General features: G+C 41.0%; 2 protein-coding genes across 5 annotated transcripts in view; one reads left to right on the plus strand and one right to left on the minus strand.

The window, feature by feature from the left end:
• Nucleotides 1-27,023, minus strand: part of kif7 (kinesin family member 7) — a 38,150-nt gene that overhangs the window by 2,178 nt on the left and 8,949 nt on the right. The window contains exons 6-17 of one of the 2 annotated variants that reach the window (XR_006309465.1): nt 26,278-26,465; nt 24,113-24,240; nt 22,669-22,860; nt 20,513-20,715; nt 18,080-18,277; nt 16,912-17,037; nt 14,073-14,249; nt 13,176-13,391; nt 7,406-7,612; nt 6,880-7,078; nt 5,900-6,064; nt 4,087-4,636 (exon numbers count right to left, since the gene is read on the minus strand). Coding sequence is in view for 1 of the 2 variants with exons in the window: in XM_043677288.1 (XP_043533223.1) it covers nt 4,230-4,636; nt 5,900-6,064; nt 6,880-7,078; nt 7,406-7,612; nt 13,176-13,391; nt 14,073-14,249; nt 16,912-17,037; nt 18,080-18,277; nt 20,513-20,715; nt 22,669-22,860; nt 24,113-24,240; nt 26,278-26,465 (2,406 nt within the window). In the remaining variant the exon portion in view is untranslated. Of the gene's footprint in view, nt 1-3,682; nt 4,637-5,899; nt 6,065-6,879; nt 7,079-7,405; nt 7,613-13,175; nt 13,392-14,072; nt 14,250-16,911; nt 17,038-18,079; nt 18,278-20,512; nt 20,716-22,668; nt 22,861-24,112; nt 24,241-26,277; nt 26,466-27,023 lie in introns of those variants that run through there. The other variant, XM_043677288.1, reaches the window with a different exon arrangement.
• LOC122540949 (UDP-glucuronosyltransferase 2A2-like) lies at nt 1,114-26,288 on the plus strand. 3 transcript variants are annotated; one of them, XM_043677295.1, is made up of 3 exons: nt 1,114-1,621; nt 4,592-4,690; nt 26,071-26,288. In XM_043677295.1, the coding sequence occupies exons 1-3, from the start codon at nt 1,165-1,167 to the stop codon at nt 26,187-26,189; spliced, it is 675 nt and encodes a 224-aa protein (XP_043533230.1). In that variant the 5' UTR covers nt 1,114-1,164; the 3' UTR covers nt 26,190-26,288. The 3 variants fall into 3 exon arrangements, with proteins under 3 accessions (XP_043533230.1, XP_043533232.1, XP_043533233.1); XM_043677297.1 differs by lacking the exon at nt 26,071-26,288 and adding an exon at nt 6,327-6,873 and having other exon boundaries at nt 1,115-1,621; XM_043677298.1 differs by lacking the exons at nt 4,592-4,690; nt 26,071-26,288 and adding an exon at nt 2,601-3,304 and having other exon boundaries at nt 1,120-2,440.

Below are 27,023 nucleotides of genomic sequence, written 5' to 3' on the forward strand. Positions count from 1 at the left end.
GAATATTTTAAAGACTCAACTGTAATGGTGACAAAGAAATGCTAATGTATGTTGTTTACATTGACTTTTGAGTGTCTTATGAACAGTTAAATTGGAGCTTATTGAATTGAAAGTGAATGATTGATTTTGTCTGAAATTGACTGAAGAATCGAAGATGGAGATTACTAAACATGGATAGGTACTCGCATTAAAATGTTATGATAAAGCAATCTGTGCTGGGGATTCAATTACAGGTTGCCAGTACTCAACTGTCTACATTAAAACACTTCATCGGGTGAATCAATCCTCTAATAACAAAAACTCAAAAGTTAATACTTTCCTGTGGCGAACCTTTGTGAGTTCAGACATCCAAACAAATACATACATTTCTTGCCTTTAATCACACGTACATAGCTACAATATAGGACAAAATGATTTGTTTAAATGTTGTCTTGTCAATCTCATGGGGCTTGACATCTAATGACTTTTCAGAAATACAAAATTAATCGCTCTTGATTAAAGTTACTAGTTCCTGGCAAAACCCTCAGTGAGGGAGCTCTCAATCTATGGTAGAGTTTCAATCTTTTAAGTAGACTTTGTGAAATACTGAATTCCATAAGCCAAGTTCTTCACAGAGGCATCTTTGGAATTCTGTACGCTAGTGGACAGCTAGCACTCAGCAGTCTGATATTGTTGATTTTGGGGCACTTACAAACCCAAGCAACAAGTGAAAAGTGGAGTTGATACAGTCCAATGATTGTCTTACTGAAGGACTAAGCAAGGTTACAAGATCCAGTGGCCTTCTTCTGATCTTTCTTCTGATATTCTTTTTAAACCTAATCTCTCCAGTCAGAAACCTAAAACTTGGAATACATGCTGTCTGGAAATTTTCAGTGACCCAAGCAACCAGCCAGCGTTGTATTAGCGTTTAGCAGAAACATGGAAGATACAGTATTTGGATATGGAAGACAATTTTTACCACTGCTATATAATGTTTCATTAGTGTCTCATGTTTCAGGTAAATATGCATATTGACAGTATTTTCTGGTTCCAAACTTGTGACTAAGAATTCCAATATCATTCTGTATTCCAGAAATACAAACATGAATTGTTCTGAAAGATCCCAGATTGGAAAGATTTATATGCTCTAATAATATATTTTTTCAATTCTTCAACAGGATCTGGATGTCACTTGCAGTTAACATGGACTGTCTTGCGTGGAAGAACAGAGTCCAGTTTGCATGCATTCTTACTATCTGCTTCACCCTTTCCTGCCCAGTTACCCAGGGAGCAAATATATTGGTTGTCCCACTTGATGGGAGTCACTGGGTCAATATGAGAATTTTAATGGAAGAACTGAAACTCCGTGGGCACAACTTCACTGTGCTTTATTTCTCAGCAACACTGTACATCAAAGAGAGGCCGGATCTATATCAATCTATTATAACTGAAGTAGAAGGAATCATTGGGAAAAATAATAGTGAAGATATTTTGGATGTTCTGATACAAAAGACACTTGAAGCCTTACAGGATGGTTGGACGCCATGGGGCTTTATTAAGTTCCAATATGCAACAATGTCTTTTATGCATGCATGTCACCATTGGGGGATGGACTTAAACACCGCAATTTTTGAAAACAAAGGTTTGTTAAATCAACTTGAAAATGAGCACTTTGACTTAGTACTTACTGATCCTGTATTTCTTACAGGCCCAATGCTTGCACATTATTTAAAACTCCCTTTGGTATATAATGTTCGATGGATCACCAGTGGAGAAGCTCATTTCATCTCTGCCCCATCACCAGCTTCCTATGTTCCAATTCCTCGCTCTCAATTGACAGACAAAATGAGTTTTCTCCAAAGAACACAAAATGTCATCCTAAATCTTGTTCAACTAGCAATTGCAAATTTTCTAACATATCCAATGTACAATGATTTCTGCCATCGCTATCTGGGCCCAGACACAGATGTTGAGACTGTTCTTCTCAGTGCAGATGTGTGGCTGATGAGAGTAGATTTTATATTTGATTTCCCGAGACCCACCATGCCAAATATTATTTATGTTGGAGGATTCCAGTGTAAACCATCCAAACCTCTAGAGGCAGAGTTTGAGGAGTTTGTCCAGTCCTCAGGGGAATATGGGATTATTGTCATGTCAATGGGGACCATTGTCAACTCTTTGCCAATGCATATTGCAATGCAAATAGCAGAGGGTCTTGCTCAAGTACCTCAGAAGGTTATCTGGAGACATGATGGAAAGATCCCTCCCAACATTGGAAATAATACACTACTGGCAAAGTGGATCCCTCAGAATGATCTACTGGGACACCCAAAGACACGAGCCTTCGTTGCTCATGGTGGCACCAATGGAGTTTATGAAGCCATCTATCATGGTGTGCCAGTAGTTGGCATACCTCTATTTTATGACCAGTTTGATAATTTACTCAGACTTGAAGTCCGAGGTGCAGCAAAGTGATCTACTTGGGCATCCCAAAACACGAGCCTTCATTTGCCATGGTGGCACCAATGGAGTTTATGAAGCCATCTATCACGGGGTGCCAGTAGTTGGCATACCTCTGCTTTTTGACCAGTTTGATAATTTACTCAGACTTGAAATCCGAGGTGCTGCAAAAGTGATTAATGTCGCAACCATGCAGTCAACACAACTATTGCAGGCACTTAATGAGGTTATATATAACACATCTTATCGGGAGAACATGCAGAAACTCTCTGCTCTCCACAGAGACCAACCCGAGTCTCCAATGGAGAGAGCTATTTTCTGGGTTGAGTATGTTGCCCGACACAAAGGGGCAGCACATTTGCGCTCAGAATCTTACCGACTCCCCTGGTACGTTTACTATTGCATAGATGTGATGATTTTCCTGTTATCTCTGTTCCTCATAGTTATAATGCTGACAGTCCAACTATTGAAGAAACTTTGTAATGTCACTTGGAAGAAAAAGGAAAAAACTCAGTAAGATTCATCGTTTCAGACTGGGACCAGGAGGAATTGAGTTGTTCCAATTGAATAGAAAATTTCATGTAAGGTTCTGTAAATCCCACTTTAGAAATAGAATCAGTCTGAACACTGGGAGACACACTTTAACCGTATACTTTCAAAGTAGTATCTGAGCTGAGATGACACCTATTGTTAAAGCTAACTTGAGAATGTAACTTTAAAAAAGTTCTGGGATTTATATATGAAAAACTGAAACTAACACAGTCATTCTAAAAAGATGAAAGACTTAACAAACAACCCAGTTTTTTTCAATATATCATTTCAGTGTATCACACCGTAATCTTTCGCTATAAATTCTGTGTCGTATGATCTTGTACTCCACAACCACTTGATGAAGGCACAGTGCTCCGAAAGCTAGTGCTTCCGAATAAACCTGTTGGACTATAACCTGGTGTTGTGTGATTTTTAACTTTGTCCACCCCAGCCCAACACCGGCACCTCCATATCATGACTGCCCTTTATAGGTATCCTGAGGCTTACACAAGTCTATTAGTAGTGCATAAGAATGCAGGTTTGTCTGTCAACAGTAGTTCTTGCTTGTTGATATTCAGTGAAATGCTGCACTTTGAGTAGAAATCTGATTTTCAAATGTCATTAAAAATTAATCATGCTGCTTACGTGAAGGAGCACCATTATTGAAGGATATAATAGAACCAGTGAGTGTAAAGCAAGCAAAATGAACATCTTTTCTCATCTTCATCTTCATTTTCATCTTTTCTCAACTTCACACATATTAACACAAGTCCAAACAACTACTCAAATTTAGGTTGTGCACAATTCTTAGAAGCACAAATAAAAGACACATATAAAGGTAAAGGTACACATTTTTTAAAGGTCATCCATATGCCTTTCCTGTAAGAACAGCAATCAAATCTAAACCACAGACTCTGACGCTCCGTCAGTAGTGTGATCAGTACATCTCTAGACAGCGGAATTGGTCACCCAGTGTTGCTATTTTGAATCACTCATTCTGCTGTGATTTTACCCTCTGGCTTCACCCTTACTGTTATAATCTTTCATCTCTATTATTTTTGGGATTCTATGTTATCAAAAAGTAAACTGAAACAAGTTTATTTTTCCATCACTCACCAAGATTCTGAAATGTTTTCCTGTTCAATATGAACCATTTTGTTGAAAATATTCAAATAAAATGCTTTTCTTCAAAGTGGGTTTTCTTCAATGAGAATCTGTGCTGATGTCTACTTTAACACCACGTGGTGTTTCACTGTCAGCTATCCCACTGGATTTTTTCGGACGTCAATTATCCCAGAATTGAAGTGAGAAATGTTTGAACTGAGACTTGCTTGTCTGAATGTTTTTTGAGATTTCTGCACAGGTGTAATACTCCAGTGCATGGCACCCTCTGCAGGCTGCACCACCCGATGGCACAAATGTTCCACTGAATCCCGTAGTCTCAGTTCATCAAGTCCAGGCTGATCTTCTGTAGGTAGGGATGACCTTCTCCAAGTAGGTGGCAGAGGTGCATGGACCAGATCCCGGAGCTCCTCTTTCGGTTTGGGAATGTGCTCCAGAGTAGCTGACAGCACAGATATTTGCTCTGGCAAAATATTATTTCCATTTTCTTCTCTTCCAGGTCGCGCAGGAATTCGGTCAACAGTGACTGGAGTTTTCCCAACATCTCCAAGATATGAAACAGAACAGAAGCAGCATTATTTCACATGCTTCCTGCCAAGTGAGCAAAAACAAAAGCACAGTGCAATTTAATTTTAAACAGCATCTTTCTCTTCTGACCTATTATGTGTGCTCAGACAATCATCAGATAGTCTGATTTTCTGAAATGCATAAGCAGGAGCAGTGAGCACCTCTCACTTGAATTGATTTATCTTACTTCTAGAGAGAAATTGGACATCCATTTTGTGTCTCCTCATGGCACGGTGATGATTAGTAACATCAGAAGGCCTGCAAGTGTAAACCTAACCTCACTGCCCCACAAGTGGGGCCTTGCTCAAATCCAATCTGTCAGTTCCCAAATCACCATCAGTAGTTTGGTGGATCAAGTGTCACTGTAGAACTTGAATTCGTAAGATAACCTGTCACTCAGTGCACTAATGTGGCAGCGTAGCATGGTTACACAGGCAACCCTTCAGAAAAAAATTTAATTTGAGACCCATACTGCCTCATGAATATATTGGGAAAACTGGGAGTTTTTCTGATATCCTGCCCAGTTATCATTTAACCAAAATTGTCAACATTAAGCAAATGGTATTTTTCACATTGCTGTTTGTGAACATTTAAGAAATAGGAGCAGGAGTCAGACATTTGCCTCTCAAGCCTACCATGCAACTCTATAAGACCATGGCTGATCATGCCCAAGCCTTAACTCCTATTTTGTGTCAGTGAAACCTGCATTGTACAATTTGGTTGATGGGTTTGCCTACAGAATAACAATAATTACTTTTCAAAAGCACTTTATTGGCTCTAAAGCCAATGGAACTTCCTGAAAATAAGAAAGGTGTTGTATGAATGCAAGTTCTTCAAATTTAATAGGTGAACAAATCGACATTTTAAGTATAATTAATCATTGGTCTTATTTATGTGAAACAGAAATAGCAAAATTCCCCTCACTTATTCAGACACTGTGATCAATAGAAAAGTAAAAGGTGGCTCCAGTCAGTGCACATTATTGTACTTTCCATAAAATTCAATTATAGACAAGGCAGTTTTTAAAGAGAAGCTGTAATTAATTTAAGAACTGAGGAAAGTAAGAAAGAATTAAGTACAAGTTATAATAAAGGAAGAGGAACCATCGTTCACATTCTTTAGCATTACACAGTGGTTTCTCTCTGGTTAAAATGAGATAATTCCTATGATTGAGAAATGAGTGTGAAGGAGCTACAATGTGATTGAAGTGTCAGTAGCACTGCCACATTCTGATCCTTACATTTATTTTGCTCTGCTGGCTGATTCACGAGATAACTAGACAGTTCTCGCAATTTTGTGTTCAATTCATGGTTGGCTCGTTTGTACCAGACAAGCTCCTTCTCCAGCATTTGAATCCAGCCCTCATACTGCCTCTGACTCCCAGCAATTCCTTCATCCATTTGTCCTGTGAAAAGACAAAACAAAATGAGATTTTGCAAAGGCTCTGGGATTGTTCCACCAGTTGACAGAAGCTTGAACACAAATCTTCTTTGTTATCGATTCCCTGTCTCTTTACCAAGGTTCTGGCAGGTCATGATATCGTGACTTTATGGATGCTTAGCAACCACTGATATTGCCTGGCTGGTCTCGTGTGAGTTCAGGTTACTGAGAGTCTATAATGATAATCAACTTGGAAATTCACAAATAATTCTGCACTTTCTACACAGAGATCAAGAAGAATTCAGATGGAACATAGGTTGATTTTTCCAGTTTTTTAACCTGGGACACTGGGATTCATTGAAGCATTTTAACCACTGCCTGACAGAAAGCTGAACGGCAGTAAAATTCAGGATCCTGCCCTACAGCTGTAGTGTAGGTACTTCTTTCAAATGGAAAACCATCCAGCTCAAATGATTTGCATGGACTCAATCCAAGTTCTAATGGATCTGAATCAAGCCCATATGCTGGGATCATAAAAGATTTGGAGATGGAAAAGATGATTGTCAAAACTGAAAGAGTGTATATAATATTAAACAATATACATCAATAACAGTATCCATTTGGAATAAGAACATCTTGGTACGTATAACTCTTTAAGAAATGCTTAAATGATCACTTGAAGTGTGAAAGCATACAAGAATACAGACCAAATGTTGGAAAATGAGATTAGGGTGGTTGGTGCCCAGTGGAGCAAAGGGCCTCTTTCTGTACTGTAAAACTCTATGAGATTACAACGATGTACAAATCTGCAAATGCTCCATGAATACAGTCAGTCCGAACCTCTGCAGTGCTGGAGCAGGAGCTGCAGGTTTTGTTCATGTTCCTTCTGCTGGACAGTGAGGCGACGATCTGTCTCGAGGCGTTGGCGCTCGACTGCTGCCTCCAGCCAGTAAACGAGCTTTTGTTGCTCCTCAGCACGCATCTCCAACTCCATGAAAGCCAGTTGCATCTTGCGCTCCTCTTCTCGGAGTGTTACCACCTGCAGGAACACATTCACACTGATTCAGAACGTGCTGCATGTAGCATTGCCCCACTGCTGCTTACTTTACCTGACCAATGTGGCTTAAAAAATACAACATGGCTGTAAAGCACAAACAGCATTATGAACAATCGGGACTTGGAGCAGAATGTCCAAGCTCCAAGCTGGGCCCATCAATGCCACAAGTGGTTTCGTCAATGTTGACAGCATGGTCTCCTTCCCCATATGTCCTCCTTACTCCCCACCTGATGGTAATTGTCTCAAGAAGGCTCTGCTGGCAATTAGACAAGGTATGCTGTGCACAGTAAAAGGAGAAACAGCCCTTACCTTGTCAAAATATTTGCAGAGCAGTGCTCTAGTTTCAGATGCTGAGAGATAGCTCAGCTTTGCCATTAGGTTCATTTCACACTGGGACAGCATGCTGGCAGATGCTCGCAGCACCCTCTGCCGACGTGTGATTGTCTCGTTTTTGTACTCAATTGCAGCATCCAGCGCTTCAATAGCTTCATCCAGCTGGAAAAGGATCCTCTCTTCCTAGAGAGGAACAATAGACAAACATTAAAAAAGGAAAGGCAATGGTTTAATACAGGGAGTCCAGAGGAAATTGAATTATTATCTGAAAAGAATGAATGTGCAGGGCTATGGTGACTGATGCGTTCCTCATTCAGACAGCCAACTTCGACACAACGGACCAAATGGTCTGCTTTTTGATTAGAATGATTAGAATCCCTACAGTGTGGAAACAGGCCCTTAGGCCCAAGCAGTCCACACCGACCCTCCGAAGAGTAATCCACCCAGACCCATTTCCCTTTGACTAATGCACCAAACACTATGGGCAATTTAGCATGACCAAACCACCTAACCTGCACATCTTTGGACTGTGGGAGGAAACTGGAGCACCTGGAGGAAACCGACGCAGACACGGGAAGAATGTGCAAACTCCACACAGATATCGCCCGAGACTGGAATCGAACCTGGGTCCCTGGTGCTGTGAGGCAGCAGTGTTAATCACTGAGCCACCATACTGCCCCAAAACAATTCTGTGAATCACAATACTGTGGCTGCTGGAAATCTGGAAAAACACAAAAATGCAAGAAAACTTTCAGCAGGCCAGGCATTAGCTGGGAGAGGGAGAAACAGAACTAATGTTTTATGTAATTAACCCTTCACCAGAACTTGGAAAGATACTGCCTGACTTTATTGTTTGTGAGTAAAACTGAATACTTCTAAACAAGTGAGGTTAGACCTCAACCGAACTACCGTGTCCAATTGCAGACGAAGTATAATGTGGACAAATGTGTCTACTTTAGTAGCAAAGAGAGGAAGGTGGATCATCATCTGAATGGTAATAGATTGGGAAGACAGAAGGTGCAACAAGACCTGGGTTTTCTTGTACTCTACTCGCTGAAAGTAAACACGCGGGTGCAGCAGGCAGTGACTGCAACAAATGGCATGCTTGCCTTCATAGCAAGAGGATATAAGTACAGGTGCAATCATACAAGGCCTTAGTGAGACACACTTGGCACACTGTGTGCAGTTTTGGTCTCCTTATCCGAGGAAGGAAATTCTGTCTACGCAGGGAGTGCAGCAAAGGCTGAACCCTGAGCTATGAAGAAAGGCTGTATCAGTTAGGACTATATTCACTGGAGTTTAGATGAATGAGGGAGGATCTCATAGAAACCTAACAAATTCTAACAGGACTAGGCAGAGTAAACACAGGAAGGATGTTCCCGATGACTGGGAAGTCCAGATCAAGAGACATAATCTAAGGATACATGGGTAGGCCATTTTACTCAGAGCGGTGAGCCTGTGAAATTCGCTGCCACAGAAAGCAGTTGAGGCCAAAACATTGATTGTTTTCAAGAAGGAGACAGACATAGTTCTTCAGGTTAAAGGGATTAAAGGGTATAGGCGAAAGCAGAAACAGGGTACTGAGTAGGAATGATTAGCTATGATCATATTGAATGGTGGAACAGGCTCCCAGATTTGAACAGCCAATTCCTGTTCCTATAAGGTCAGATGTCGCATGACACTAGATTATAGACCAATAGGTTTATTTGAAATCATAAGATTTTGGATCGCTGCTCCTTTGTCAGGTGAAGAGAAGAGAAGCGAAGCACACAGGCACAGAATTTATAGGCAGAGAGGTCAAAAGATCGTACAATTGATGCGAGTGGAATGTCGACAGGCTGACTAATAAGTCAGGTGATCAAAATGTCCGACAGTGTGAGTAAAGTGTCAATAGCTGAATAACAAGTGAAGGGATGACCTACAATCTGATTAATTGAGACAGAAAGATAATTACAAAAAAAAAAGATAGTGCTGGAGACAAACCAAATGGCTGGAATAATGTGATAGAGTTGTATGCTGAGGGTATAACCAACAAATCGAGTAATCCAAAACTGTACAAACTAATTAAGATAGAGAGATCATAACAAGTTACCAAGGTGATGGTGGCAAAACAGGACAGTAAGGATTTTACAGATACAGAACAGTTTGGTGGGGTTACATGTAGCGTGAGATAAACCCAAGGCATAAACCCTTGATGGAGATGCATGTGTCCAAGAATGAGACTGATTCAGAAGAGTAGTCCATTGTAAGTCTGATGGTGGGATGAAACTTGTTGATATCATTGTGCAGTTGTTTTAGTGATTCCTTGCCATGAGTCCAAAGGAAGAAAATGTAGTTATGTATCTAGTGTATGGAGTTGTTTGGAGATCCTGTGCAGCGAAGAAGTCTTGCTCAAACTTGTGCATGAAAATATTGGCATATTGGGGTGCAAATTTGGTCCCCATGTCTGTTCCGTGAGTCTGGATGAGGAGCTGGCTGTTGAAGGTGAAGACATTGTTTAAAGATTTTGTGAAGATCTGCAGCTCGGGAGCTCGTTGGATTCGTTGTTGGTCTGTTCGCCAAGCTGGTAGGTTTGTTGGCAGATGTTTCTAGGTGACATCATCAGTGCTGAGTTGCCTCCTGTGAAGTATTACTGTACTGTTCCACTTTGAATTGATGTGGCGCTGCCTGAACTATTTCCGGTTGTCCATTGCAGCAGTTTGTATACTGGGTCCGACCAATGTGCTTGTTGATGGAGCCCAAGGAAGATTACCATGTTTCCAGGAATTCCCTTGGTGTCCTTTGCTTAGCCTGTCCTAGTATTGGTGTGTTGTCCCAGCAAACTCATAGTTCTTGTTGTCAGTATGAAATGGATGAGTTATAAGATGGTGTCTGGAAATTGGCAATTGTTGGTGTTATTCATCTGTTGACACTTTACTGACTCTGTCTGATGCTTTTGATCACCTGAATAGACTTGTTACTCAGCCTGTAGACACTCCACTCATGCCACTTGCATGATCTTTTGATCTCTCTATCGATAAATTCTGTGCCTGTGTGCTTCTCTTCATTTCACCTGATGAAGGAGCAACGCTCTGAAAGCTTGTGATTTCAACTAAACCTGTTGGACCAAAACCTGGTGTCACATTTTCTATGTTGCTATGTTTCTAACTGGAAAGATGGGCAGATTGAAGAGGTACTTTTTCAGAGAGATAGTGGGGATGAAGAGACCATAAGTCATAGGAGCAGAAATTAGGCCATTCAGCCCATCAAGTCTGGTCCGCCATTCAAACAAGTCTGATAAGTTTCTCAATCTCATTCTCCTGCTTTCTCCCCATAACCCTTGATCCTCTTGATAATCAGGAATCTATCTATCTCGATCTTAAATACACTCAATAACCTGGCCCCCACAGCCTTCTGTGGCAGTGAATTCCATAGGTTCACCACTCTCTGGCTGAAGAAGTTTCATCTTATCTCCATTCTCAAAGGTCTTCCCTTTACTCTAAGGCTGTGCCCTCAGGTCGTAGTCTTTCCTACCTATGGAAACATCTTCCCAACATCCACTCTGTCCAGGGGAAGCTGGCTCTGTTCTCTTTAGAATAGAGAGGTTAAAGAAAGATTTAAAAGGAAGTTATAAATCATGATAAGGCAAATGAGAACCGACTGCTTCTCGTGGCAGATGGGTTGGATTTAAATATATTGACACAAGAATCAAAAACAATAAGGCTTTTTCTTTAAACACAGAAAGCTGTGGTGATCTGGAAAGCACTGCCTGAAAGAATGATGGAAACAGATTTCATAGTATCATTTAACTGGATGACATAATAGGTAAACAGTGACAGGAATTTAGAGAAAGAACAGGAGTGCAGCTCGGTAGTTAGACTTACTAAAGAGCCTGTAGATGCACAATGGACTTCCTGCTGTGCTCTATCGTTCTGTGATTCTCTGTATTTTCATTTATTAACAGAAGATGGTTAGATAGAAAACTGGTTAAAACTCACTTGGATGCCTGCCCCATATTAGCACCTCAAAAACGAGAATAACTTACTTACCCCTCTCCTCAACTTGCTTCTCTCTGAAGCTGTTGATGATTTCAGGTTATGATACTATGAATACCAATTCCCTTCCATTACCCCATTATATACACGAGTCTAGAGAGTTTGGCTTTCTGACAGCTGGTGAGGTGGGGTGGGGTGGGGCAAGGAGACCAGCATTATGACAGAGTCTGGTTCTTCTTTCATTCAACATTCATGCACAATTGCTTCCCAGGAGCAGATATTGATGACAGCTCAAAACCCTGGCTGATTGGACAAAGGAAGAAAGGAAACAAAGCCAAATCATGAGGAGCATACATCAGGTGAAAGCAAAGGTCTTTTCCCCAGGGCAGGGGAAATCAAAACTACATGGCAAATTTTCAGCTGAGAGGAGAAAGATTCAAAAAGGGGCAACTTTTTTCCAGACAGAGGGTGGTTTGCATGTGGAATGGAATGCCAGAGGAAGTGATAGATGGAGGTACAGTTACAACATTTAAAATACATTTTGAAAGGTGCATGAATACAAAATTTTTAGAGAGATATGGGCTAAATGCATGCAAGTGGGATTTGCTTAGTTTGGGAAACTTGCTCGGCATGGACAAGTTGGACTGAAGGGTCTGCTTCTGTGCTGTACGACTCTATAATAACTGCCATTTGCTGAATACACACAGGATTGGAACCTGCGGTCCTTTGAACTCTTTAGCTCTGCAGCGCAGTGTACCTGCTGAGTAATGAGACACACACCTGCTAAAACACAAACCTTTACACAGCGAGGCGCTGCAAAGTGGACTACACTGCCTAAAAGGTTCGTGGAAACAGATTCAGGAGTCGTGTTCTTTCCAAAGGGAAGTGGACAATTATTTGAATATTTATACTTTTAAAAATAATTATTAACAATAAAGAGGCTTGTATCTGCAATGTACAGCAGTTTTAAACACTGGCTGAAATGTTTATGAAATTTGAATCTTATGGAACTAATCTACACACTCAGCAGAACAGGTAAGTGTTTAAATACTAATATGCTATCGCTTAAACATCTCCAGAAAACATACACCAGTCCTCAATGGCTCAAATGGCAAAGGCATCACCCAACATGCCATTGCTCTTTACATATTCAGTGTGGCTACACAGGAGTGGCTCCAAATGGCAGCAGTCACCTGTAGAATCCAATATAAATATCACCTTCAGAGAGCACCAGTTAAAAGGTCCACTGGCACCATGGTAACCAATCAGACATTTAATGACAGGAGATCACCTCTGCAGTGATCTTATTCTGTCATCAGTCCACCTGACCCGCTGGAAGTTTTGGACTTGTTGTAAAACAATAATTAAATATCAGCTTTTAAAGAGGTCTCCCACGATGTTGTTCATACAGAGACAGAGAATGTACTGCTTTAGAATTGAAGTTATGAACTAAGTATGGTAGGGTAAGCAGTGCAAGTAACAAATCTTTTATTTATAGTAAATGATTACTACTACAAAGATATTGCAAATGAACATATAATTCACTGATTTTCCTTTGTAACACTGGAATATCAATCCCACTGCATGATAAATAAACTAGAAATGGTCCTGCATTAGCTAACTCATGAATAGTAAGGATGTTGTGTATTCAACTGAAAAATACAGCTTGCAGCTAGTTAATGAGGTGAAACATTATTCTAACATACGACTGATTCTGTATGATTTTACAATATGCCGCTGGATCAACTGGTTTCTCTCCCAACAAGCCCTACCTCTGCAGACAGCAGGTTTCCCATCCGTAGTTTCTCATCGAGTTCAGTGCGCTGTTTCATCATCTGATCCTTCTCATGCCGTAGGGTGGAAATCTCTTCCCGGATTTCCTGTTGGTCACAGGCACTGCCATTACGCAACTGCCCATTCTTCTCAGACAGCTCCTTCTCCAGAGATTCAATGCGGCTCGACACTCTCACAATGTCATTACTCAGTGCCTAAAGAAAGAATAATAGTAAAGAAAACTGACCAACACTCCAAGGTCTTGAAATAAATTGAAAGAAAGTCAGAATACTTTTTCTACAATCTTCTCATGTTAACAGTGAAAGGTAATGTCGGACAGACCACAAGGTTCCAGGTTTGGTCTCTGGTCTGTGTTTGGAAAGCTGACCTCATATAGATGATGATTATGGTGTCATAATGGGTTGAAAAATGGCGAGTCAGACAGTATTCCCACTACTGATCAGTTTGCACCCAACTCTGCTGTTGAGTGAATGCTGAGCACAAGGTTCAGCAGGCTCACAGTTTAATGCCCCATTGAAATTCATTCTCTATGCTTACATATACAGTACTGTATATATGAGGTCAGAAAGTGCTGCTGACAATAGTAGAACGATATATTCAGTCAGTTGCTTTAGGAGAGGATGGGAGAAAAATTGCAGAAAAACAACTTGAACAAGTCGTCTCTGCACTTGAAATGTAGTCCATTACTCTCTAATCTGATTGGCCTTCAAATTTAACTCTGAAGCAAATAGGATCCCCATTTTTTTCCTTTCATAAGGTGGTCTTGACTCCAGTGTTCCTTCATCCTTCTGAAAAGTGCTCACTTAGGCTCTAATCTGATGCAATGTTGGAGTTGCTACCTCTCAATCACTCATTCTGTAGAAGGAATTTCTCACCTGACTGGACCGCAGCCTCTTGCTCTCCAGCCCATTCTTCTCCTGCAGCAAGGCCTCCTTCTTTTCTACAATGATCTCGCGTTTGTTCAGCTCCTCTTCCAGGTCATCCAGAGCCTTCCGTTGTTCAAGAACCTTCTCAATCTCAGTGTCTAACCACCTCTTCTGCTCTTCAATTTTCTACAAGAAAAGTTGATCATCAATACATGTGTCACAGCAAAGGGCTCAGAAAGGAGCTTTTCCCTCCTAAAATAATCATGGGTCATGAAAGTCTGTGAGTGTTTTCACGCACTCTCACATTCATCAGTAGTTAAGCACAATGCACTTCCAGCCTCTGATGTGAGCAGCTGCATGCTTGGCAGGGACCACTGTCTATCACAAACATGGCTCTTCCCACAGCCTGCCAAATTACAAGGGGCTGCAATAGGAGGTTAGAATATCCTTAGCTCTACATTTAATTTGAAGGTGTTCCTGTTATTTCACCACAGTTGCCAACCTTTTGATGATCTACCCTTACGTTGTGTTTTGTAAGCTGGCGTCAAAATGCTTTATCAATTATGTTCTCATTAAGTGTCATGGGACATTTTGTTACACCAGATACTATATAAATGCAAGATGGTGTTGTTGTCACACAGGCAGGGAGTTTCCTCACTATGGCCTGGTTCTGCTGGATAGTTGGGAGGAGGCACATCAATCTCTCCTAACAGCTGTGGAGCCCACCTGGTGGTCCAGCACTTAGTTCTTATTGCTGTGGATGAAATCCTGCCACCTTTGTGACTGGCATGACAGGGGAAGTAGAACACTAGCAAAAAAGTCCTATTAGAACAAAGTAGCGTGCCCTTTACCCCCACCACCCCTCGATCTTTGGCAGCTACAAAACAAATGCCCTGTCCATGTTCCTCACTCACTTAAAGCAGATGCTCGAGACATTCCCATCGAGGTATGTGTGTCCACTAGTGTTATACAAAAGAGGAAATGTCCCTCAATCATGGATACACCACAAGATTCAAAGCTGGTGTCAATTCCCATCCAATCTTCAAGGCTGTGATGTGCTTATAGGTACATAAATCATTCAACTGTACTTGCTCTTAATGGGGCTCAAGCAGTCCTTCATTGGCTTATGCAATTGTCATTTGTAACGTCTAATCATAAAATGTAAAGATAAGTACAATTTTTCAGATTAGATTAGATTCCCTACAGTGTGGAAACAGGCCCTTCGGGCCAACAAGTCCACACCGATCCTCTAAAGAGTAACCCACCCAGACCCATTCCCCTACATTTACTCCGGACTAATGTACCTAACAATATGGGCAATTTAGCATAGCCTATTCACTTAACCTGCACATCTTTGGATTGTGGGAGGAAACCCATGCAGACACAGGGAGAATGTGCAAACTCCACACAGACAGTTGCCCAAGGCAGGAATCGAACCCGGGTCCCTGGCGCTGTGAGGCAGCTGTGCTAGCTACTGTGCCACCGTGCCGCCCTATTGTTTCTGACTTAGTCCTTACCCAATGTCTGCACACATGCATTTTCCAACAAACATCAGAAATCAAAATCCTGGCCTTTACATAGAGGTGTCAATTGGAGTACACATTGCTCTGCAGAGAAAGGAAAGAGAATCTGCGACTATCCTGGAACTTGTGACTCAAATCAACGGAAGGAAGTGCATTGCCCTGAATTCTGTTAAGTTCTATTGAGCATAACAAATAGGTAACATCTTGACCAGCTGTTGAATTTAATTTTTCAGTCCTTCACTGGTAACTTTCTTAGGTGCTTGTGTGCAAAATTAGTAATAGTCATAGAGCCACAGTCATAATATGTCAGATCTCAGTAAAACATACAAACAAAATAAAAATCCACCCTACTCACTATTGTAGATGTACAAAAAAAATAGTATGGTTACTCTTTTAAAAACAACACTTAGCTGTTCGCCTGCTGTGAGGAGCTCCCCATACTGAGGTTTCTCTGAGCCCAGCTGTGAATTTCACTGTTTATTTTTCTTAGACTGAAATGATGTCCAGAGATGCTTGTAACTACATACCATAGGCAGTCAGCTGTGCAAGTTCACTGCCTGGTCAGTCAACTATAGGAATCATGTTGTGAAACTTGAAAGGGTTCAGAAAAGATTTACAAGGGTGTTACCAGGGTTGGAGGATTTGAGCTATAGGGACAGTCTGAATAGGCAGAAGCAGTTTTCCTTTGACCGCGAGAGGCTGAGGGGTGACCTTATAGAGGTTTATAAAATCATAAGGGGCATAGATAGGGTGAATAGTCAAGGTCTTTGCCACAGGGTAAGGGTGTCCAAAACTAGAGGGCATAGGTTTACAGTGAGAGGGGAAAGATTTACAAGGGACCTGTGGGCAATGCTTTCATGCAGGGGGTGTGCATGTATGAAATGAGCTGCCAGAGGAAGTGGTGGAGGCTGGTACAATTGCAACATTTAAAAGGCATCTGGATGGGTATATGAATAGGAAGTGTTTAGAGGGAGATGCACCAAATGCTGGAATGGGACTAGATTAATTCAGGATATCTGGTCAGCATGGACGAGTTTGACTGAAGGGTCTCTTTCTGTACTATATATCTCTGTGACTCTATGTCAAAAAAAACAGGTGAGAGGAAAGTAATTGTCAAATATTAAAACAACCCTTTAATTAGCAGTAAAATATACATTCATGGAAGTTCATAAATTGGCACAGGAGGTATTTGGCCCATAATGGACAGAACTAAGAAACAAATAATCTAATCATTTGAAAATAAAATTTTGTTGATGAAATTGAACTGCTCCAGTCAATATTCAGATGCTAACCACCGAGTTGCTCCAGGCATGTTATCACATTACCTGCTGCTCTTCGAGGCTGACTACAGACCCATTGCTGCCACTTCTCCTCTTTCTTTGGAAAGCTGCAAGCTCTTCGGTTTTAATCTTGAGAATTTGTTGCTGCTGCTTATGCTTTATTTCAAGCTCCTGCATACAGAAGGGGGGAAAATGAGCTCATCATTACACTTGGGGGCATCCACAATTTATTACGTATTCACATATCCTATCTCTAGTCATTACATATACAGTAAACTGGATGAGCCAAATATCTCAGGATTACACATTTCATCTCATCTGACATTGAGCCTAACTCTGAAGTTCAACCAGTGAGAACGTGTTTTCAGGTTCCTGGCTGTTAGTTGAGTTTTGCAATTCATTGTCACCTGTTTCTATTAAGGAATGTTGCGATGCTGAAATCTACTGGACTAGCAAACACTGTTGACAAAATAGCTGTTGTGCACTTCTGGAGTGTGAGGAAAATCCCACCCAAATTAGCATCAATGCTCTGCAGGCATTTGACTAGGATCCCCAATTTCTTGCGTATGCAATGCTGGCAGGAAGGTAGGGAGTTATTAGCAATTCATCACCATCAAATATTCAGGTGCAATGAAACGTAGTTGTCACATGCAGTCCTCAGCTTTTGTTCAATGGGGTGCTCTTTATCCAGCATTCATAGTGGCAGGGAAACTCCTCTCTCCTTTAAGCAGAAGTAAAATGTAGGCATCCAATTGCAGAGATAGTGCAGTTTCTCTGCCTCTAGGGACGCTGGATAAAAAACACTTTGCTCATAAAAGTTTTCTATTATGTGCTGCACCTTGTGTTTACTCGCCTGTCTTAATCCTGATATTGTAACTCAGTACCAGAAATATCAAACTGAACAGAAAAGACCTAACAAAAAAACGCACCATGTCCAAGTATTTATTTTGGACTCGCAATTTAGTAGATCATTAAACTGTAAACTGACTTGATGTACTCAAGGTTGGTGCAAATAACTGTGACTTCAAGGTGCAGTTTGTATCTCTTACAATGGAAGTTAAGTACAATTGCCAGGAAGTTTTTTTTTAATAGTTGCCTCTTTGAGTGGGTTTCACTGTTCATTGGGTTTAATGTTTCAATGAAGAAAAAGGCTAAATTCTAAAATGTAAAACATACTTCAGCCTGTGTAATCGCAACTTGTAGCAAATAGTACCTTCACTCGATGTTTTCCTTTCTGCATTTCTGTCTCAAGTCGCCTTTTCTGATCCATTTCCTCTTTCAGCTTTTTCTGCAAAAGTGCTTGTTGCTGCTTCATCAGCTGTACATTTCTCTCCATCTCATGGATTCGCCGCTCACTCTGCGATGACAGTGAAACCAGTTGCTCTGTATCCCGCTTCTTTTGCCTGAGTACCTGGAAATGAAGTGCATGTCAAGATTAGCAGCAGCTGAAATCTAGATTTATGATATATAAAAACACAGCCGTTTCTAGCAGGTACAGATGGGAGAATCCATTACACAATATTCACAGGACAGAAACAGGTCATTCAATCAATGGGACTGTGCCAGTATTAAAGCTCCATGTAAGCTCCCTTCCATCCTTTTCATTTAATCCATCAATATCATCCTCCTATCCCTTTCACCCTCATCTAGCTCCCCCTTAAACACATCAAAGCTATTTAACTCAACTATCTTTATTGTAGCGTGTTCCACACTGTAGTCACCCTCCAACTATAGAATTTTCTCTAGAGTCCCATACTGAATATATTTATGGCGACCATATGCTTTTGTTTTTTAGTTCTGATCTTACAAGTATAAAATATTTTCCACATTTAATCCATCAAAACGTTTCAGTCTTAATTACCTTTATCAACTTTTAGTCTTGAATGGGTATATGAATAGGAGGGAAAGGGGCTGGGTGCTGGCAGGTAGGACTAGAGTGGGTTGGGATATCTGGTCGGCATGGACGGGTTGCACTCAAGGGTCTGTTTCAATGCTGTACATGTCTATGACTCGATAAATGAGCCTCAACCTGTTCAACTTTTGATAATTATTTTCATATCATGTTAGCAAACTGAATCTTTCACCTTCTGCGCCCCTCCATCCTTCCCATAATAGAGACCAGAGCTGTTCAGTGTTACAAGAATAGTCCTATCAAGATTCTACGCAAGTTTAACATAAATTCTTTGATTGAAAAAATAGCTGTACAATAATATTTTGCTTGCAATTGTAAGTGCAAAATCAAATTACACATAGATTCTCATTCTGCAAGAGCAGCTGTATCTCCTTTTCCATCTTTTGGTGTCATTTTTCTACAGGTACAAACCACCTTTGTGCCCCACCTTGTACGAGTGTAATGTGTTCCCATTATACAACTGCTGCGTATGTACTTTCCACTCAATCTAGGAATTCCATACTCAATAATCCAACATATCTGTCTGTCAAATCAAACTTGCGGCAGCACATTTAAATGAGTCAAACATGGAAATTTTACAACTATAATTGAATATTAAAAGTGACAACCTGGGTTTTTCAGGAGTATAGAATTAGATGGGGCACAAAAAATAACTAAGAGGCAACCATGTACTAGATTGCTATTCAAAGATATACTGCTGAAAAGAGACACGGTACCAAAGGTTTTTGGTTTGCACCCATAGGACAAGTGCAAGAACACCAAATTTCAGATAATCAGGGGGTGGCACGGTGTCAGAGTGGTTAGCACTGCTGCCTCACAGCACCAGGGTCCCAGGTTCGATTCCAGCCTCAGGTGACTGTCTGTGTGGAGTTTGCACATTCTCCCCGTGTCTGCGTGGGTTTCCTCCAGGTGCTCCGGTTTCCTCCCACAGTCCAAAGATGTGCAGGTCAGGTGAATTGGCCATGCTAAATTGCCCATAGTGTTAGGTGCATTAGTCAGAGGGGAATGGTTCTGGGTGGGTTACTCTTCGAAGGGTCGGTGTGGACTTGTTGGGCCAAAGGGCCTGTTTCTACACTGTAGGGAATCTAAACTAATCTCTAAAGTTGAAAGTTACAGTACATGAGAAAAGAGTAGTGTCAACTGACAAGTGGATTCTGATTGGCCAAGGTCTTGCTACACTAACTACCAATTTAAGGTAATCGGTTGACCTAATCGTATGCCTTACTTCTATTTGCCAGAAGTGATATATATTCATATAGAGGGACAAGTTCTCAGCAAACAAAAGGAATACTTTCAAAACTTGTACTTTTATGAATTATCTGGGAGCCTAGGGAGCTTAAAGTCCTTTATGCTTTGTCTATGACGATGGCTCATCAATCCATCAGTATCACTTTTGTTTGGAATACATTGTAACTGTTTGAAATGTAACATTCTTGCATTTGTCCTAACGAGTGCTGGACTGAAAACTTCACCAACATACCCCCTCTTCTCAGCAACACTGAAGTCTTGTACCACAAAGCAACTGTTTACAAAGATATATACCAGATTGGTACCCTGAAATAAATATTTTGAACCTGGCACATGTTGTGCCCTTTTGTTTTAAATAGTGGCCCAATAACACAGCATATTTTTCACCATGGTCCATCAGAATTGGTACTTCCAGATCTTTACTCTTTCACTGTTTAGTTTAGCCATCTCACCAGAAGGTATTTGCAGCCACATCACCTCACATACCTGAACTTTACTTTGTGCTGCAACAATTTTTTTGTGATACTCCTGAAGTTTTGCCCTTTCCACGGGGTCCCTGGGTTCTTTCTCCTCAAAGTCCTGGAGCTGTTTCTGAGCCTCTGTCAGCTCTGCTCTTGCCTGCTCCGCCTCCTGCTCCAACTCTTGAATCTTCTGGAAGTACTGTTTATTCATCGCTTGGGCATCTCTCCCTAGCCATTCAAACATAAGCTAGTTTAGCTAAAGAGGTATGGAGTCACTAACAGAAAACAAAAGGTCAGAACCTACATATTCTGTCACAGTTTTATTTTCTCACTCACTCAAGGAACATAAGTGGCATGGACGTTCAGTGGTTAGCACTACAGCCTCACAGCACCAGAGACCTGAGTTCAATTCTAGCCTCAGGCGACTATAAGTATGGAATTTGCACATCCTCCCTGTGTCTGCATGGGTTTCCTCTGGGTGGTCCAGTTTCCTCCCACAGTCCAAAGGCTAGGTGCACTGGCCATGCTAAATTGCCCATAGTGACCAGGGATGTGTAGGCTAGGTGGATTAGCCATGGGAAATGCAGGTTTAAGGGATGGGGTGGGTTTGAGTGGAATACTCTTTGGAGAGTTGGTGTGGATATGATGGGTCGAATGGCCTATTTTCACACTATAGGGATTTTAACTTGGTCCAATTGCAAAAGGTGATTTGAGGCTCTTTTTAATTGAAATGGCAGCATTAAAGCTGCAAAAGGCAATTTCACTTAACAAATGCAATCTGTTATTGTGAAATAATCAAATAGAATTTGCAGTTTACACATAAAAATGGCAAAATGAAAATTCAAATGAGTTTTTACATGATTATGTTAATTCACTGTCAGATTGTAAACTTGCTTTTGTGACTGCACAATGTTTCTGTTAAAATGTGGACACAGGTGTTCACACTGGAAAAAATTCAACACAAAAAAATGTGACTGAAAAACTGCAAAAGTACATTATTTGGTGCAAATAGAAGGTTCAAACACATAAATTTAAATATATTACAGATATAGATATGCTTGTTTATTATAGAGTCAAATGTGTCATAACACTTCTGCACTTAACTGTCTCTTCCATGTAATGCTATTTCGACTTTCAAACACATGAATTGAATTTTGATGCTGATGAAATACCTCACCAAATGAAAACACTATTCTGCCGATGTCGGCCTAACCCTAACACTATCGCAACCTGAAATTAAAAGAAAATTTGGGGCGGCACGGTGGCACAGTGGTTAGCACTGCTGCCTCACAGCGCCAGAGACCCGGGTTCAATTCCCGACTCAGGAGACTGACTGTGTGGAGTTTGCACATTCTCCCCGTGTCTGCGTGGGTTTCCTCCGGGTACTCCGGTTTCCTCCCACAGTCCAAAGATGTGCAGGTTCAGGTGAATTGGCCATGCTAAATTGCCCGTAGTGTTAGGTAAGGGGTAAATGTAGGGGTATGGGTGGGTTGCGCTTTGGCGGGGCGGTGTGGACTTGTTGGGCCGAAGGGCCTGTTTCCACACTGTAAGTAATCTAATCTAATCTAAAAAACAATTACTGGAGAAATTCAGCAGGTTTGGCAGCATCTGTGCAGAGGAAGCAGAATTCACATTTCGAGTCTGGTATGATGCTTGTTCACAACGCTCAGTTCCGTTCTGAACTTCAGTGCATGCGTGAACACCTGGAATGGCTGTGGAGAGTCAGCTAAGCAATAGTTGAGCGGGCACTCCTGGACGCGGTAGGCCCAGGGCAGGGACACTTTCGACAGTGGTGAGACATTGATTGCTGCAGTATTGGTGCCCAAAGCTGGGACTTCTAGCTCTTGGCTTTGAACGTGGACCTTGCCGAAGTCCTGGAACTGTGTTTGGGACCCTGGCTCATGAAGACGGATGTTACTTAAGTACTTTCCTTTTATTCTTATTCTCAAAGTGGCGCCGAGAAGCGAAGGGAACACTTTTCACCATTTATGCGAAAATAAATCACTCATTCATTGGTCTTGAAACATTAACTGTTTCTCTCCCAACAGACACTGCCAAAATTGCTGAGTTTCTCCAGCATTTTCTCCTTTCATTTTGAATTACCTCACACCAGTAATTTTGACAGTTAGAAACAGTCTATGAGCTAGCATTTAATGTTTTTTCAAAATTAACCCCATATACCTGTTTTGATGAGTTCTTTGATCAATTCTTCCTTCATGCGGATATTGATGGCCAGTTCCCGCATCTTGTGCTGTGCTTGGACGAGTCTCCACTCAGAGTTGTTCATCTTGGGATGGTACACAGGGGAAACTTCCTTGAATTCAGAGAATGGCAGTGAGTGGGCCCCATCCTGGTCACACCTTCTGTGGGGAGCTGAATAACATTAATATGGTCAGCCGTCAGGTTCTTTAATCTCAGTCTATCAAAAAAAGGGAAGCAAAACAGCTAACAGCAGCCATATATTAAGGACCGACATATAAGAGGTAAGTTTATAAACTTTATAATTCCAAGGAGAATCTATTTGCTCCTGTTAGAATTTGTGCTTCAAGAAAGAATCTGAAATTATGTTTCATTTTTTTGGGAGGACTGCCCCAGATTGTGCTGGGGCATTCATGATTTAGTTACCGTTGTGACATACAGAATCAGGCTCGTGGGACCTGAACAGTTGCACCACAGTGGGATTGCCAGAGAAGCCCAAGTACTCTTGATCCCATTACTTATAGTCATAGACATATACAGCACAGAAACAGATTGCAGTTTTGACAGTTAGAAACAGGTTAATATAGACAATTGCTCACTCGAACATGGGTCCAATTCTGTAGTCTATCACTTGCTTCCCCAGCTAACATTGTACAGAGGCAACTAATTCTATGGAGAATCTCTATAGAGAAGGCAAGATTAAAGTGATTGTTGATATAGGTTAGACTCAACACTCTTTGTAACGACCAGCTTAAATTCAGCATCAGTGTTTGAGATCATGTGTAGATACAGATTACAGAATGACCTAGTAGATAAATGGAAAAAAATAAACTAAAGGAGGAACATAACTTTCATAAAAGGTGCATGCAGACATCATGGATGTTCTGCATTTCCCCAGAAAGTGACATGCTCTGCTAATTTCAATGCAGAATTCCAGGCATCACTGCACTGTAGAGTTACCACGTAAGGGCAAGTGTGAGATAACGAAGGCAAATTAGAGAAACCTCTTCATGGTGATTAAATGAAACCTCTTCATTTAATGATAAGCAGAAGAGAGCCAGGGTCTGTACAAATAATAAGCAAAGGAGTGTTAACAATCAGAGAAGTCAAGTGTGAAATAAGTGCTTCAACAAGAAGAAACACAGAACATATCTGAATAAAGTTTGACATGAGTAAGCCCATACCAGATGAAGGTCTTTGAGACATGGCCCGGTCAAGGATTAAGGATAGAAACCTATGTTTAATTATCAATCTGACTTAGTTATAATACACCCACAAGCCGCCTTAGTTATCGTCCATCATTTTACCTGAAGCACGAACAGCTTCAGGATATACCTGAGAACAATTAGGAGCAAGAGCCTTGGATTGAACAGACTGATCACTAATATACAGCCAGCATAACAGTCAGTTCATGAGAGCTGCATACATTTCGTTTCTTCACTTTGCAGACTGCTTGAATCACTGTCTCGGAGCTGGTTAAGGTTGTTTCTGCTTTTCACTGTGCTGATCATTCCAGGCATATCTCTTTTTGTCCAGGTCCGATTGATCTGATATCTGTCAAGGGACAAGAGATTAATTTTCAGTCATGAAAACAGTGCAAAATATTTTAATGTTTTCAGAAGAATGTTACACAGGTCATTACAAAATTGTTGAGCACTGCCTGCCTGTTTAGTCTTGGTACTGGTATTTATTTCTTGATATCAATTTCTTTAGGTAACTTCTAGCTTTTTCATGTTAAGCAAGTTTTCAATTGGAAGAACAAAAATGTAAACCATATGACGGGCTTGTTTTATTTTGGTTAAAGTATTGTGGGCGGCATGGTGGTTAGCACTGCTGCCTCACAGCGCCAGAGACCCGGGTTCAATTCCCGACTCAGGCGACTGACTGTGTGGAGTTTGCACATTCTCCCCGTGTCTGCGTGGGTTTTCTCCGGGTGCTCCGGTTTCCTCCCACAGTCTAAAGATGTGCAAGTCAGGTGAATTGGCCATGCTAAATTGCCCATAGTGCTAGGTAAAGGGGTAAATGTAGGGGAATGGGTGGCTTGCGCTTCGGCGGGTCGGTGTGGACTTGTTGGGCCGAAGGGCCTGTTTCCACACTGTAAGTAAGTAAGTAAGTAAAAGTAAGTAAGTAAGTAAGTAAAGTATTCCAAAGATTTAATTGACAGATTAACAGTGTAAAACTATACCAAAATTAGGAAGCAGTAACTATGAAATGAAATAATTAAAACTGAAATAAAATAAAGAACTGTGGATGAAGGAGACCTAAACAAAAACAGAAATTGCTGGAGAAACTTCTGAAGGAGAGTCACTGGACATGAAACAGTTAACTCTGCTTTCTCTCCACAGATGCTGCCAGCCTTGCTGAGTTTCTCCAAAAAAACGTTTCGGATTTTGTTGCATTAAAAGTGCCGTTACTTTTAAGAGACTTGGGAAAAATCAAATGGTATTTTGTAATGGATAACAGCTTAGTATCAAGTACGAGGGCTGATCAAAAGGTATAAAGTGCAGATATCAGGACACATACCTTTGAATTCAAAGAACTGGCCAGGAAGCACACCAAGCCCAGAACCATAAGTGTATTGAATTTTCCAGCTAAATCTTGCAAGGTTTTATCATAAGAACATGATTAATAAATTGACGTGCATTCAAGGTTGTGAACCCTCACATTTTGTGGAAAAGATTGTAGGCAAGAACTCAGACATTAAATGAATGTCAGTTTTGAGTCATAGAGGTCTACAGCACAGTAAGAGACCCTTCAACTCATCAAGTCTGCACAGGTAAAATAACAACCTAATTATTCTATTCTCAGTTTCCAGCACTTGGCACTTTGCCTTGAATGCCTTGCCATTGCAAATGGACATCTAAATAATTCTTAAATGTTCTGAAAGTTTCTGTCTCTACCACTCTTACAGGCAATGAGTTCCAGATTCCCACCCTGAAACATATTTTTCTCATATCCTCTCTAAACCTCCTGCACCTTAAAGCAATGTCCTTGGTCATTGATCCCTCCTCAAAGGTAAAAAGTTTCTGCTTATCTGCTATATCTGTGCCCCTCATAATTATATATAGCTCACTCATGTACTCACGTAATCCTTTCTGCTGAAAGGAAAACAACTCCAGTCTGTCTGATCTCTCTTCATAACTTAAACTCTCCAGTCCAGACAACATCCTGGTAAATCTCCTCTGCACCCTTTCCAGTGTAGTCATATCCCTCTTCTGAGGTAGATTCCAGAACTAGACACAATACACTAGCTGTGGCATAACTAACTTTTTGTACAGTTCCAGCATTAGTTATCTGCTCTTAAGCTCTCTGCTTTGGCTGATAAAGGATATTATCCCATGCACCTTCCTAATTATTTTATCTACTTGTCCCATTATCTTATAGGACCAAAGGACATGTACACCAAGGCCCCTTTGATCCTCTGTGTGTCCCAGGATACTACTGTACTTTGTTTGTCCTGCATCACCTCACACTTGTCTGGACTGGATTCCACCTGCTACTGATCAGCCCATCCACATCCTTCTGTAATCTAAGGCAATCCTCTTCACTATTTACTACTCCACCAATATTCAAATCTGAAGTTATGTTTACCTGGTTTTTCCTAGACTCCCACAAAAATCATCCTCCTCATCATCAGATCGCAACACAGTTGATCCACCATCTTTGTTGCAGTCTCTGTAAAACACAGAATGCCTGTCCTCCATGCTTTGCTGCAGGCACTGACTGTGGCTATGAAATGCAATACTTGCATGTTCTGTGGAAGAAGCATTTGCAGACATCTATTGATAAAAGAGAGGAACATAATTTGCAGTCAGTTGAGTTTATAAACAAACAGGAATAAGATTGTGAAGTGACACATAGCACAGACAGCTTGAGACCAGTGTCTGAATTAAAGCCAGAACTACAGTACGGATGTTTGATGCTGAATTTTCATCAAAAGAAAGCTCAAAAATAAAGTCAACTAATCAAGGTCTGCTGTAATAATCTGAAATGGCACATGTTGATGATTCTGTGGGTAAATACATCACTTTGTAGACTAAAAATCAGAATGGTACACTTGTCTGTGTTGAGTTGTGTTGTAGACTTTGAGTCACAATTTCCAACTAATGACCACCTACTGTACAGTGCATGTCTGTGAAAATCAAATGAGGTTCTGGTTAGGCTTAGCTGTGTAATACTGCACTGGCAAAACAATTTACTTGATTTTAGCATCCAATTATAAATGTTGAATAGATGATTGACTGAGGTACTGGCGTATATTTGGTTGCCAGTGCAATGATGCTGAGCAAGGCGGCAGCACCTTCAGAAGACGGCGGAAAAAACTGTGGGAATAAGCC

Source organism: Chiloscyllium plagiosum, chromosome 36 (genome assembly GCF_004010195.1).
Source record: "Chiloscyllium plagiosum isolate BGI_BamShark_2017 chromosome 36, ASM401019v2, whole genome shotgun sequence".
NCBI lineage: Eukaryota > Metazoa > Chordata > Chondrichthyes > Orectolobiformes > Hemiscylliidae > Chiloscyllium > Chiloscyllium plagiosum.